Below are 16,062 nucleotides of genomic sequence, written 5' to 3'. Positions count from 1 at the left end.
CTGGGGAACAGCATGTAGCTACAACTTTTTTTTTTTTAAATGAAGTACCAAGAATACCTTCTAGGAACAGTTGCAAGTCAAACAAGTCAAAGAGTCACAAGTCAAACAAAGTCAACATGAACTACTAACAATCATGGTGTAACCTGGGATCCAAAGCAAATAAGAAGAGTATCTTAAAGCACCATTTACTCTACATCTTTCATAGCTATTGTTACAGAATACAAATATAAGCAGACACATTGCCCAAACAGAAGCAAAATCAAGCAGTAAACTTAATGACCTATTTTTAATATTCAGACAACGTTTCGTATTCAAATAGCTAACAACATCTACCGCATTATTTTCTCCAATAAGAAATATGCAAGTCACTTCAAGCTTCAGCTGATTCTTTGCTGTAGTTGTTCAAATGTTATCTCCTTTGTCTTATAATGTGGCAGAGTGCCAACACCAAGGAGGTAAGCAAAGGATACTACAACACACTGCGACTGAAGGAAAAAAAAGTCAAATATCACAGTCAGTCCAATAACGCCTTTACTTCAAAGTGTTAGAAAACTATTGATGTAACTGAAGTAAATATCATAATAATGAATAAAATATGAAGACTTAATAATATAAGAACTATATAATGGCTATTTTTAACTGAAAGTATTTTGGATGATCCCTGCAGAGTAAGGAGGCAATATGGAGAAGCAATGTGATCTTTCTCAGTGAAGTCTTTTGATGAGTGTGGAAAGAACTTACTACAAAAGTCAAAATGAAATAGTTTCACAAAAGAATATAAAAGAGCAACTGAGGCTCCTCTATGCTCTTCTCTCAAGCCCCTCTCTGCACCATTAAACCTTGACAGATTGTTTTTCTTTAAAGAAAGAATAGATAAGTAAAGTTTACTATAAGGAGAATCTCTCAGTTTTGCTAGCTATAGAATTTTTCTTACATAGTTTACTAAGAGTTTTACATTTCACTGTCCTGGCCCACGTACACTAAAGCACTTCTGGCACAGACTTTTGGTTGTTTCAGTTGCTAAGAACTAATAAACACAAAAAGCTTGCTGAATTTTCTACAAGTGCCACAAAACATTTCCATGACACAAAGGTTGATCTCAGATGTTCAAAAATCCTGCTTTAGTTCTTTCCAAAGACAAAGCCAGCAGGAACATCAGCAAAATAAGGTGTTCTTCCACAGCTTCCTGTTCTCCAAGTTTTTCCCCAAAAACCTTGAGGTAAACACTTGGGCAGTGAAAAAAGGGGAATTATAGTGGAATGTCAAAGCAAGATACTACTGATCCTACTTACAAGGCACACAGATTCATCTCTAATCACTTCTAAGTAACAGCTCCCTGTAACAACTAAGCATTTTTAGTGCTGCAGTAATCAGGGAGTAACTGAGCTATTTATTCTGTAGTTTCTAATTGCTCATTACAATTAAATTATACCTAAGCTTTTCAGTTGTTTTTTATTGTTACATCTTTATGCATTAATTGCACAGTGCCCAAATGAGACTATTCTGAAGAACAAAATCTTTTCAACTCAGTATATGTTTACAAAAATGACAGCTACCCATGCCAATATTATATCCAAACTAAACCTCATCCCTTGCAGTTAGAAACCATTCCCCCCTGTCCTACCACAACAGACCCTGCTAAAGAGTCTGTTCTTACAGCCCCCTGTAGATACTGAAAGGCCACTCTCAGCTCCCCCTGGAGCCTTCTCTTCTTCAGGCTGAACAGCCCCAGCTCTCTCAGCCTGTTCTGACAGGGGAGGTGGTCCATCCCTGGGATCATTTTTGTGGCCCTCCTCTGGACACGTTCCAACTGGACCACACCTCTCCTGTACTGAGGCCTCCGCATCTGGACACAGTACTGCAGGTGAGGTCTCACAGTGCTGAGTAGAGGAGCAGGGTCACCTCCCTTGACCTGCTGATTGCACTTCTGCTGCAGCCCAGCACACAGTTGGTTTCCTAGGCTGCAGGGACATATTGCTGGTTGAAACTAGATAACCACAGTGGTTCTTTGCAACCCAGGCCATTCTATGATTTCTATTACTTCAGCACCTGTAATTACTCTTTAGCCAGGCTCTGCTCCATCCTTTCACCCCCCAGCTTGTACTGACAGTGAGGACTGCCATGCTTTGCACTCGGCTTTGCTGCACCCCATGAGGTTCACCTGCACCCACTGCTCAGCCTGTCTAGATCTCTCTGAATGGCATCTCATCCCTCATCCATGTCAATCATACCAAACAGTTCAGCATCATCTGCAAACTTGCTGAGGGTGTACTCAATCCCAGTGATGAAGATATTAAACAGCACTGGTCCCAGTACTGACTGCTCAAGGATAGTTTTTCAGGTCTGAACAAAACAACTACATCTGAATTTAAGCTCATGGTTTCTGTCTTTTCGAACAGAAAGACATAAGGATGCCCAAAGCTCAGATTATCCAGATTTTCAAAATACAAAGACAAATGATAGTACAAAAACACCCTCCCCAAAGCTATTTATATTGAAATAAAAATACAAACATTTACTCTGAGAATAATCAATATTCCAAATGAATTTGCAGAAGAGAAAATAAGAAAAGTCACCCTAAATAGTTACCCTTCTCCTCCAAGACGTAGTGTATCACATACGCAGTACAATAAAACAAGCCATCATGGGGAGATGGTAATCAATTTTACTGCATGAGCCTCTGTACTGGAACCATGAGGTCACAGACTGAACCAGTAATTAAGCACCTGAAGGGACATGACCAGCCCTGGGAGCACAGGTGGAAGCAATTCACCTGTGTGACTGGAAGGGGCGGACCCAGGGTCCACCCTTCCCAAACTGTATTTAAGGGCTCGCAGCTGCAAAGGAAATACCTCCTTTGGAGTGTTTGGTGAGCCCTGATCCTCAGAAAGGGGTGATTCCTTTTTTTCTTTTTTTTTTATTACTGGATTGTAAGCTCTGCCTTTCTTGAGCAATCAAAAACTCACTTCAAGCAGCTCTATACACTATTGCTTATCTTTACAGCCTTTCATACCAAATGTATCTCATTGACCAATATTTTGCAAAGAATGGATCATTTGTTAACTATTAAGCATGTCAGATGGAATTCCAAAACAAAAGCCCATAGTCATGAAAACTTAAGTGATTTACAAATTCTGAAAATTGCAACTCTTTTCTACCAAGCAATGAATTATACCATCAATTATTTAACTTTAAACAGCACCTTCTGATACAACGTACAAAGCAAATGAAGTCTGATTATGTGAAGATGCCATAATATACCCTGAAAACCTCTAAACATCAATCCAGAACAACTTCATTTAACAGTACTGCTTTACCTGGTATTACAGGTCATGCAATCTTCTAGAGAAATACATTTCAGTTCATGAAATGTAGAAAAACTTTTAAAATCCTATTCATTTCAAACATCATAGTTAAAGAAAAGGGTCAAAAGTTTCAACGGCAAAACACAACATCAACAATGTCAAGAAGAGCTCAGCATAGGAGAAGCGCAGCAGTTAGCAGAACAAACTGAAGATACATAGGTGTTCTCAAACTATTTCACAGCTATATTTCAGGCCATAATATCTCCAATCAAAGTCACTTTTTTTGTTCTGGTCAGATACATGAAACAACTCAAAGTTTCAACTTTAACTTCAAGGCTTTGTCAATTTGAATAAAAATCCATGTATGTATTTTTACAAAGCATTATCTACAATACAGCAACGGTGGAAAATTAAGCAAATTAAAAAAAAAAAAAAATAAAGTGAATACTAGTAGACTCTTAACCTGGAAGTAATTCTGTAGTGTCATTCAATTTTTTTTTTTTCCTTCCATGCCCATACTGCTAAGAAAAGAACAGCCAAGAACCCATATTTTTGTTACTTTCACTCAAATTTTGGTTGAGGTACTACTGCATCACTGCACACATACTTCTTCAGCACCAGATGAAAATGGAACTATTCAGTACTACTATTAACCAGACCTAAAGATATCTTTACAAAAGACAGTCCTGGAACAATGAAAACCAACACCCATCCAGAGTGGAAGTAAGCTTGAAAACCAAACCAATGTTAAAGAGACTAGTGCCCTGAAGACAGATATTTCTTATTAAATGTCACTGTAAGTACAGCTACTCCAAGTAATACACACTTGTTCAGTACATATCTTCAGTACATATTCTGTTTTTTCCATTTGTATGCTTTTGGAAAAATACAACATTAAGTCCATCCATACTCACGGGAAAGTCTATTAAGCTGTATAGGATAAGTGCAGTAAAAATGTAAAATAATCCTCATACATTTAAAATTCATTTTAAAAATCATATGAAGTTAAATTCTTGTAATAACTCATCAGTGACAGAAAGTTAGCAATTGGTTTGCTACCTTTGTACCCTCGCTGGAAAAATCCCAGGTGAATTACCAGGTATTTTGCCACAACAGTGGATCTAATCACCAGTACCATTAAAATGTGTCAACAGGAGGTGTAAGATCCTCCATAGGGAAAAACATGCAATATACAAACATGATGAACTAGATGTTGATTACTCAGACACTTGTTGAATAATCTACTCCCTTTACTCTTTCCCTCCTAGTTACAACTGCTATACAAAAAAGAAAAATCTCTAATAGAAAAACTAAGGCAAAAGAAGCTGCATGAAAACAGCCTTCCCAACAGACATGTTTCAGTGTGTATCCCAAAACTAGCCATAAAGAAACATAAAGGCATGCGTACAACCACACCTGAAGGTGCTTCTTGACTGGACCCTAGAACCTCTAGCTCATCGCCTGTGTTAGTCAGTGCTTCAGGAACAAGATTTCCCTCATGCTTTTCAGAAAAAGGTAAATGTTTATCAGAAAGCTCTACTACTAAGCAGATGTGCCACATAATTAGCAACGACAAATCCACTTACTTTTTTCTCCTTCTCATGATGTTTATCCTGAGAGTGAGAGGAAGAATCACTTAAACTTTGATCATATGACCTATTAGATCCCCGTTTGCTCTTTTTCTAAAAAGAGAAAACATATTTATGGATATACAAAAAGAATCATTTGAATAAATAAAAATAGAAAGCATTTCAACTGATAAAATGCCTTACTGCTTGAAGAAAAAAAACTTCAGTTACTGAAAGCCTGACAAATAACTAACATGGGTAAAATTAACAAGACTACTGAATGTACATCCAGAAAATGTCTATCCTTTCACTGACTTTCATACCTCACAGACAAAATGTTTTTTCCCAAAGAAAGAGATACATCATTTCCTAAAGGTTAAAAGATCTTCATGTATTTCCATTATGTTCAAGAGCCTATTCTGAAGCCACATATTTGTGCTAGCCAGTGCCCAAAAAGTATATGTCGCTGTATTATAACTGTACATATTATAGCTCATAACTGAGTTGTATAAACAACTTCAAGTCAGTGCTTTTCCAAGTAGTTATAAAACATCCATCATTTTCAGTAACAGATAACAAATACCTGTATTTATCAGGCATCAACAGTCCCAATATCTCTAAAGAAATGTTAGAACACTAGCATGATCTTTCCAGCCTTTACTGTTTTTGCGATGGCAAGCTATTGTGTCAAACACAATGCTGTGTCTTTACTGTTACCTTGTGTTTCAAATAGTCATACAAGTTCCCAAACACAGTTGCACTGGCACACTGAAATCAAATGTATAAAATGTGTAAAAGCGTAGAGCTTGCTTTCACTACTAAGTAATGCATAAGTTTTGTTCTTTTCAAATATTTAGCTCAAGATTTAAATAAAAAAAACAAAAACAAAAAAACAGATTAATTCACGTCTAGAAGGCACTGACTTATCTTTATTATGAAATAAATTCATCAATATTCACAGAGCTAACCTCCCTGAGCTTATATTCTACAAACCTAAAAGGGCTCATTGGCCCTGTTTTCACTTCACTGCAATGTGACTAAGACTCCAAAATACTCAGCTTTTCAGCAGTGAGAACAAGTAACCTACAAGTTTCACCATATTTACAGCAACATATGAATTTCAGTACATATATTTTAATTTTCATATGTCAATGTTTGTAAATAGTGTTTTTAAAATGTCACTAAAACACTTAAGGCAGCTTGCCCAGAGAGGTGGCAGAAGGCCCGTCCTTGGAGACACTCAAGTTCAGACCACACAGGGCTCTGAGCACCTGATCTAACTGTAGGTGCCCTTGTTTGTGCAGGAAAGTTGGACTAGATGGCCTTTAAGGGTCCCTTCCAACTCAAATGATTCTAATTCTTTAAGTCCACCCATGTACACATATATCTGGAACTGCCAAACAGGTGTTAAAAGGAAAGCTCGAGGAGTCTGACACAGAGCTGCTGAAATAACTGAGAAGTTTCAAAGTTTTAGTTTTTTTTAAAAAAGATTAACCCCAAGGCATGTTCTTGAGGTTGTGTTTAAAGGAACTTATGAGCACAACATCCACTGGCTATACAGTGAAGACAGAAGGAACAACAGCAAAACAGAATGACAGACGGAGAAAGAAATGAAAGCCTTCTTTATAATCCAATATACAGAATAACAAGGAAAAAGTATTTTCAGCTACTAATTACAAAAAATACAAATACAAACTAGATGTGTTATTTCTTTATTTTTTAGAAAATAAACTAAAACATTTTTATCTAGAATGAAAAGCTACCAAAAAAGTTCTACTTTTTGAGCCACATGAAAATATTATTCCTACTGTTAATAGCAATTCAGAGTGAAAAAATAAGTTAGTGTCGTTAATGTACAGAATTTAACTATTACTTACCAGCTTACTAAAATGGTATTTACAGTAGCCACAGTATTGGACATTATCTGCACCATTGCCTTCTTCTTCACAAAGAAGTCCTGCAAACTGTGCACTAGAAACAAACCAAACAATATTCAAGACAAGCAAATACCGACCTGCACCAAAGTAACACAGTTGATAATATATGGATGCTTGTATCTGTGTTTAATTAGAGGAGGTTTCCAAACAAGTGACTTCTAACAGCACGTCAGCACCTAACCCACCTCGGTAACCCAATAAAAACCCTGTGGCTACTTACAGCTGATGACTTTCTCCTACAACTACCAGCCATTTAAATAAATGTGTAGCCTGAAAAATTTGAGTTGCTTTCACAAATAAACAAATCAGTTAGTGGTGATTATTAGCTCAAAGTGAAGTCAAAATAACGTACAGAAAGAACTGATTGGTTTTTGCTTTGTTTTTAAACAAAATTACAGTGTGGATCCAAAGAAGAAATTCCTCTGGTTGCATATATCCTTCTCTGCTCTGCCAAGAAAATTACTTTTTTTTTTTTTTTAAATAGATCTTCAATGACATAATAAATCTAACCATATTTCATTGGTTTAAAAGACTGTGGCAGGTTAATTCCTTTTAAAAGAAGAAAATGACTTACAGTGTTACTTTGTCTGGGCTAATATTACCTTATTCAACTACATTTTTCAAGTCAAATCTGCTTTTCACCATTAGTAAAGTTGATTTATTTTCTGTATCAAAACCAACCTAGATATTGAAAAACCAAGTTATTCGGCTTCATTTTCTACATCATTTTCATTAGCATAATAATGCAATGTTACAGGCGAAGTGATGCAAGGAGGTACGTAAATGAAAAAACAACATACATGGCAGCTTATTATCACTGTTTTTAAAAATCACTTTCCCCTAATTTATATATCACATTCTTGTGCAACCCAGAAATACTGTCTACTAAATACACGCACACCTACAGCAAATGCTGGCTGTAAGCAAAGATCTGTCATTCTAAGCTTGTCATACAAAAACAGGTGGACTCCTGCTCTTTTTTCATTAGACACTCATTTTGTTAATGCAGAACTGACACAGCTTGATCTGGATCTCTATTTTCTGTAGTTTTCACATTTTTCTTCCATGTCATAAATATTACAGAAGCCACTCAATATCCTCAGTACTATACCAATATATACCAAGATTAAAAATGGTATATATTTTTATTTTGAATGTGATGCTCATGTTCTTTCTACGCTCACTGATAACAAGATTTTGGAAGAAAGAGATGAGAGATGAAAAGGACTCTTCTTTCAAACAACTGGATGCAGACATTTTTTTCACATCCATAAGCAACTTCTCAAGACGGTATGCAAGTTTTCAGGAGCAAAGGCTGTTTTCACCATAAAACCAAACTTGACATTGATTACATCCAATAAAAAATGAGCCAGTTATTGAAGAAGTAAGACTTCAACATCCCTCCAGATAGATAAGCACTGAAGGCGCAAAACCAAAAAACAACAGAAACCACACAGCAGAGAGGACCTCACCTCTGCAAATCAGGATGTGCAGAACTGCAAAGAAATCAGTACTTAATCTGAACAAGACATTCAAAGTAACACTTGATTACACTGAAGAAAATACTTATAAGTAGGTGTGCAAATATCTTTTCTTAGGCTGAGCTTCTATACAGAAATGATGAAGTACAATGGGGCCCTCATAAAACTGATGAGTAAATCTACAGCTAACGTACCTACATAATCTGTTAAATCTTCTATTACAAAATAGCTTCAGCTGAATTTGAGAGAGTAAATATCCTCCAGAAATTCTGAGGTGGAAATCCCTTTACCTCATCTCACTTGCTGACATTTGTTGTCATCTAATACAGTCTCTTTTAGAAACCCATAAAATGAGACAAGCATCTTCTGAATGCTTGCCAACCACAACAGCTTAAAGTGGAATGAATCAGACAGATATGGCTAGTTTTTCTCAAGCAGCAACAGAGAAAACCTAAACAAATAGTTCAGGATAGATGTGTACCATTTACATAATGCCAGTGAGGTGTACTCCAAATGTTTGAAAACCAGAAGTAGTTACTTTACTGCATTCTTAATATATATTTCAATGCTTTTTCCTACTGATTTATGAAAAGCAAATATCAAATCACCAGGTCAGCAATTCAAATTCCTTCCCATTCCTGTATCCTATAAAATATCTTGAGAAGATAGGACAAGAAACACTAAACCTTGCTTACATGCGCAAAGAGTACTTAATACGAAGCAGTATTATCAGACTACTTCTACAGCTCCCAGCAATGTATATGACACCACTGCCATACTGACTGTAAACTCTAATAACTTTAAGTATTTCTACACAAAACACTTCACTGCATTTCTTCATCCCAAAACATTCTAATTAAAGCACTCATTCGTTTTATAGTATAGAGCTGACTCTGCAAAATTCTTTTAGATATGTTAGTAAAATATACTTACCATGTTACATGAAAAGCTTGTCGACATCCATGTTTATTACATGTCATGCACGCACCAGTGGCTGCTTTACTTTCTCTGCCTTGTTCATCACAGATATAGCATGTCTATCAAAGAGAAAATACTTAATAGGATGAAAAGCAAACAAGTTATATGTCACAGGAAATTCTAAGGTGAGAAGTGTTGGATTGTGCAGCTAACCTTATGTAATAACTTCTTTATAAAGAAGTCTAATTACACTTGTTTGCAAAAGAAGATTACCTGCTAGATACTTTGGATCTACGTAACACTTCATCAGTGCTAAAGCAGTACAAATACTAATTTATTTGAATTCTATACTGCTACTCAACCAGCCAAAATGGTTAAACAACCAAAGGCTAATAGCATTAGGCTTTGGGATTTTCCTGGCTTTCAAGTTTGCATTTCTGTCTTTTTAAGTTGCAATCATTTTGACAGTCATTTAACAGTACTCATAGCAACAATTCAGAAACATCAAACCAGGCTGAGTGCCTACCATAGTAGATACCATAAGGTATATATGCATATATCTACACAAACTACCAACAGAAAAGCTGCAAGCTTAAAATTTTACATGCAGTTTTGGTGTAAACCATTTTCAGAAGTCTCACAGCATGCTTCAATACCCACATAACATTCAGTTACCTTCAATTAAATATTGTGTTTAACAGAGTTCTGCTTTGATTTCAGACAGCTCCATAAGCATCTTAGAAAGTAATCAAGTAAGAACTCTCCATAAACAAAGTTTAAATTAATATACTGAGCCTACTGCAAGCTTAAAAACAAGCTAAAATGAGAATGAGATGTCAATTACCTGAAAATATTTTCAAAGAATTTCTCTCATAAATTGGCCTTATTGGGATACCAGGCAGTTTGTAAGATTTTTAGAAAATATTCTCAATGAAATGAGAAATGAAATGAGAAATTCTCAATAAACTGTTGTTTATTACCCAGTGTTTAAGAAAAAATGTCCCAAAACATCAATTAAATTGAGAATGAAAAAGGAAATAATGCAAAACTGATGTTCTTTAAAAAAAAAAGTGAAAATCAGTGAAATTCTAAACTCAGAACTGCCTTGAACAGTTATCCACATTCGGTGCTTAACATAAGAAGTCAGACAACTACAGCATTTTTGTTACTGCGCAAGACTCTGAGGTAGAGTAACCATTTGGTATGGTTTACTATAGACTTTTGAAAAGCACTAAGAGCAGCAGCTAACATAACCCAAAATCATATCCTATCTCCTAACGCTTGAGGGTTGAGGAAGGGGGACATGATTCTTTGCTTTGCTCCCGCTGTACCAGGTACCGCACACTACCCACTGGGTCATTTGCCAGTGCTGGAGACTGGCCACTTTCTAGCTTTCCATACCATGACCTGACACATGAAGATTTTATGAATGAACTAGATCATAATCTATCAACTGCACCTGAATAACTATTTCTCAGTCTCAACACAAGGTAGCTCTGTAAGCAGAGTTCAATAGATTCCACACAGCTCAGGCTCCAGATACCACTCTGTTTTGACTGATTTTTGCCTAAAAAGTTTTCCTCGCTGAAGTTCAGAAGTGGTGTAAACGTTCCATATAGTAGGGATGTAGGTCCTGTTCTTTGACAGCATATGCTGCATTCAGGACCCCGTAAGCTGATTTACAGTAAAATGACTGGGGGAAGGAAAAAAAAAAACAAAACACCTGACTGGATACGTTACAAACAAGTTTAAACACAACATTGCGGACTGCCCACCCAACACAAATATCTAAAGACATTTTGCAGAGCTGCCTTGAGTTCTCTGTCAGTAATTCTTCAATGATTCCAAACTGCAAACCTCCTCTGCAAAAAAAAAAAAGGCAGAAAGGAAGATGAGGCAAGGAATGCCTTGCAAAAAAAAAGGAATCTGAGAAGCAGTTTATTCTGCTTGTAAAAGCCACCTAAGAGTATTGCCTATCTACAGAACTGAACTTTGTTTGAACAGAAGTTTCTCAATGTTGCGGCAAATAATGAAATAATATTTCAATAGCTGCCTTTACTGTTAGCTGGATCAAGAAACTCCAAACGCACTTATTTCTTATATCAACTCTGAAGAGGCTCTTAAAAGCAATAATTATTATACAATTACCACAGACCTCTTATGTACCTAAGAAAGACAAATAAAGCTCTCGTAAAACAAGTAAGAGATTATACATGCGCAAGCAGCCAAGAAGTAATTCAAGTATCTATTCAATGGGAGAGCAATTTCTAGTCCATTTCCTTTTTGGAAGCAACTGCGCAAGAAGAGCTTTTCTGTTAACTCACTCATCAGGTCACCCAGTAGGTTTACTCTGTACCGCAATGGCTTTTATCCAAGGAACAGGTAAACTCCACAGAATGAGTGTCCATAAACCTCATGCTCTGGCATCATCTGTGTTCCTTCTTGTACCCAAGATTACAGTGCATAATAGTGTATATTTTACAACATCAAATAAGGAAACAACTACATAGAAGAATCCAATGTAAATCAAGTAGTATCTCCTGGCAGAATTCCAAGGAGGGCTTTTTTTTCTTTTTGAGACTATAGTATAAACTCTTCCTTATGACAATTTTTGTTGAACTACGTTTTACCCCAGTTCCATATGGAAGACTACCTCCATACAAACACAGCTGCATACACATAAGTAGTCATAGTATATTACATTTTCTACTGTACTATACTGGCCTGTATTAAAGTAGTTTTAGGCCGACAGCTAACTTGGAAAACCATCCCAAATCAGACTACCAACAAAAAAGCAGAAAACTAAACATCTGATAACAACAGGAACTCTCCACTATCTGTATGACATTAGTATTCAATGAAATGTTTTAGGCACATTAAGGAGGAACCATTACAAATTAAAAAAAAAAAAAATTAAAAAAAAATAAAAAAATAAAAAAATAAAAAAATAAAAAAATAAAAAAATAAAAAAATAAAAACACGACTACTGATGGGGGAAAAGGAGAAAAGAGATATTCTGTTGGCCCAAAATCGAGCTGAGGAAACAAGACCGCTTTATGTCCAAACACAAAATATCTATGAGTTCAGAACTTAATCTCACTCTCGCATTTTCTCACCACTGCAGAAGGAAGTTCACAGTCAAAAGCTGATACAGATGCTCACACAGTATGTAATGAGAAATCATTAGAAAGACCTGCAGTTCAACTGCTTTCAGACACTGGTATGTAGGAAGGGAAAAACCTTTGGAACAGCAATTATTAGTAAGTGAAACAGATAAGGAAAAGACCAGTGTATTAAACAGGAAAAAAGACTAGAAAGAATGGAAAAAGAACAGAAGTATAATGTGGACCTTTCTGTGAGAGTGAAGAAAAAATAAAATCAGAGACGTAAGCTGGAAAATAAAGAGGTTACAGAACCAACATGAGAAGGACTGGGCTCCCTGGAGGAAATGACGTGGTTTGGTTTTTTTATATAACAAAGTGCATTCTTCTTTTGCTCCTTTGTCCACAAACCATCATGAAATAAAGAAAAAGCAAGAAACAGAATTATAAGCAACTGCACAAAAATGTGCTAATAAAACTACTCATAAATTGAGTTTGCTGCCTATGAAAGGGAAAATACAAAATACAAAGGAGGAAGTAGTTAGGTACTGTGGGGAAAGGTAGTGCAAGTGGAAGCCCAAGCAGAAAAAATAAGCTCTCAGTACCAAATATTAACAATTTGGTTTTTTTAACGAAGTCTTGCCACACTTCAAAAAAGATTCCATCTCGTTGATACTTATTTAGGAGCAGTTATCCTATTTCTTCTATAGGCAACTAATTCTGTTAAAGAAAACACTGTTTACAAAAGCAAAAGTCTGCAAGATTTATCCTCAATATGCTGGTATTGCTGTTCTTGTTTATGAACTTCTTATTAATAATTAAAACAGCAAGACTTAGTGGTAATTAATATCAACATTTCAAATAAGGTGTAATAATATTCTTACATGTGGGAAATATTTCACACTGCTTTCAAAATAAGCCATTATTCAAAGATAGCAATATTTTTAATTAACAAAACAGTCCCTACTCTGTATAAGAATAACGAGTCATTACAGATAACTTTGCAGTTTAACCGAATAACAGCTTTCTTAATTCTTGAACTTATCACTGATACATGGAAGAAAACATACATTATAGTAGCTATTGATACATTGTAAACTGCATTTTAAGAACTGCAGTTTTAGATTATTTAAAACTCACAAGGTTTCAAATAAATGCATTACACATAGATAAAAAGACACACATAATTATACCTTATTATAACGATCATGAGGAACGGACTGCAACACAATAGGTTCCATTGTAGCGACGTTGGCAAACTGCACCTCGGGAATGTACAGAGCACAAACCACATGAGCCCAACCTACAAAAAGTTACAATTGTATTTAATTTTAATGTCTTCTAGAAGCTCAAAGGACATTTCAGTTACTGTACAAAGTACCTTCTACAACACTCTTCTCATCTGTTTTAACTGTTCAGAACATGGAAGACGCAAATGACTTACATCACTTTTACACTTCATTTTAGGTTACCCAAAGTTAAGATGAGCTCTAAAGTATTTTCAAATTTACTGTGTGGAGAATTCCTAAAAACAGCACTTCATGAACTGCAGATAGTAATGATTCATACAAGTACTAATGGAAAAACAGGTTCGTTCTTTGAATTCCTAGAATTACCATCTAAAATCCATGAAATACACTCTAAAATTATGCAGATTCCCACAAAAGGAAAATAGGGGCTGAAGAAATTATTCATGCAAGCATTACCTTCATGTAAGACATTCTGTGTACATTTTATTTTAACAAAAACATTCTAAATTGATTAGACTCATCTATTCTCTCTTAAGCAAGAAATCCCACACCACAAACATACATATATACAAAGAAATCTTTTTAAAAAGGCAAAAAAATAAACTAAGAAACCTACCAAACTTCTTCTTTCCCTACTTTTAAAGATTTAGACAAGATTTATTTATCCTAATTAGATCAATTCCTACATCCAGTCCTACATTCTAAGCCACTGACACGGGGTTCATCAATGGTTATTTATCGTACTGTACTTTAGCAACTCTTGGAGAAATAAATGTTCCTAATTGTTAAAATAGCAATAGGAATGGTGGGGAAAGGGTGTGGAAGGAAGAAAACTATTCAGAAAGAAAACCACTGATTCCAGGCTTTCTTTCAATACCAAGTTTCTGAGAGTTGTGAGCTTGCTTCAGTAGAGGATAGTTTGCCATAAGAAAATGGTCCATATTCTATCCTTGGCTAAATTCAGCAAAATCTAACCCAACATCTGAAGCAACTGTGCTGCTTCATCATCATATTCATAAATCCTTAACACAAAGGAACAAGTATTTGACTAGTAAAAGAGCAGAGAAAATGAAGTGCAAACCACCATTTGAGCCACTTCTAAAAAATGTTCTACAGACTTGAAACTATCACTAACAGACAGACTGGGGGGAAAAAGAATACAAAACACCTATGAAAACCTCAGACTGTATGTTCTGTATTTGAAATATCTTCAGGGAATTAGTGTTTATAAGGACTTTCCTAAGACTTGCACACTGCCCTGTACCACAGCCATCTTATTAGAGACAGATAAGCAAATGTTAGCATGGCATTAATGGTGAATATTTCTCCTCCCCCCAAAAAATTATTCATCTAATAATCCATTAAACCCACAGAAAAATTACAGACAGTATCTATGTAGCAAAATAAATGACATGTAGCAGTGTGATAAACATCTAAGAAAAGAGGTAAAAAACTGCTCAAGGAACTAAGGACCAAGGACATTCTCCACCTGTTTCCAGTATCTTCTTTAGATCCTACACAGCCTGAGCTGGCCAAAAAAATGACAACTTGTCCAATAAGAAACTGAATCATGGGGAAGGTTGCAGCATTTTTATGATCATCTACAAGCCACAAATGCCTGATCCTGCCATGACCTCCCACTGGGACTTGAAGAGTCCACACAATAAACTGCTCAAATGTTACTCTGTCCAAAGCTTCACTGGTTAATTAAAACTGAAGCATCAGAAAGCAATGCCCAGCTCGTCTGGAAGAACCAAAACCAGCACATTCCAGAGCTCCTTCTTAAGAAAGCACGGGGAAGAAATTCTCCCCTCATGAATGCAGTTAAGAACTGGTTTCCTGAAGAGGATATGCAATCTCCATCACTGGAGAACTTCACAAGGTCTGTAAACTCCTCCACAAAATTTGTCAGTTAAGGGTCATCAAGAACATTCAATTCCACCACAGGAGGATCAAAAGGTAGTGGAAAACAGAATAGGAAGCAAACACTGAAAGATTATTCAAGATTATTCCAAAGCATGTGGAACCAAGGACACCCAAAACAGGCAAGTGTGACAGCACTGTCTCTATCTCACTGACAGAAGAATGAGCTACTGTTACTAGCATGCAAGTAGCCTTTATTTCTAATATCTTCTGGAATCAAGAGGCTTTTGACTACATAACAAAGTGAGAAAATGCCTACCCCATCTTCCTAGGGAGGAAAACAAATGGCCCAGGCTTTGCTTCCTACTCTATCGCCACCTTATGCCTTTTGCATTTTTCAACTCTATAAACATACATAAAAAGCACAGAAAGCAGGAACCAAAAAATTCTGTATCATTTTCCCCAGGAAAATATCTCAAGAGTGCAGTCGTAAGGCTACATATGATCCTTCATGTGCTAAATATCACATGATTTATTTCTAGCTAATTTACATTCTTCAGACCATATTAGCCCAGGCTTAAAAGGCAAAATGAAACAACACACCATCACACAAGACTATTTGGTCAGACAGAGTAGGCC

At 36.0% G+C, this 16,062-nt stretch overlaps 1 protein-coding gene across 5 annotated transcripts in view; it reads right to left on the bottom strand.

Annotated features, from left to right (window-relative positions):
- Nucleotides 1-16,062, bottom strand: part of MLLT10 (MLLT10 histone lysine methyltransferase DOT1L cofactor) — a 121,497-nt gene that overhangs the window by 69,736 nt on the left and 35,699 nt on the right. For all 5 annotated transcript variants that reach the window (XM_072330362.1, XM_072330361.1, XM_072330365.1 and 2 more), the window contains 4 exons: nucleotides 13,504-13,613; nucleotides 9,225-9,328; nucleotides 6,751-6,844; nucleotides 4,892-4,987 (listed from right to left, as the gene is read on the bottom strand). In XM_072330362.1, the coding sequence (XP_072186463.1) occupies nucleotides 4,892-4,987; nucleotides 6,751-6,844; nucleotides 9,225-9,328; nucleotides 13,504-13,613 (404 nt within the window). The remainder of the gene's footprint in view (nucleotides 1-4,891; nucleotides 4,988-6,750; nucleotides 6,845-9,224; nucleotides 9,329-13,503; nucleotides 13,614-16,062) is intronic.

The sequence above is a fragment of the Excalfactoria chinensis genome, chromosome 2 (assembly GCF_039878825.1).
Source record: "Excalfactoria chinensis isolate bCotChi1 chromosome 2, bCotChi1.hap2, whole genome shotgun sequence".
Classification (NCBI taxonomy): domain Eukaryota; kingdom Metazoa; phylum Chordata; class Aves; order Galliformes; family Phasianidae; genus Excalfactoria; species Excalfactoria chinensis.
This window is presented reverse-complemented; position numbering and strand designations above follow the sequence as displayed.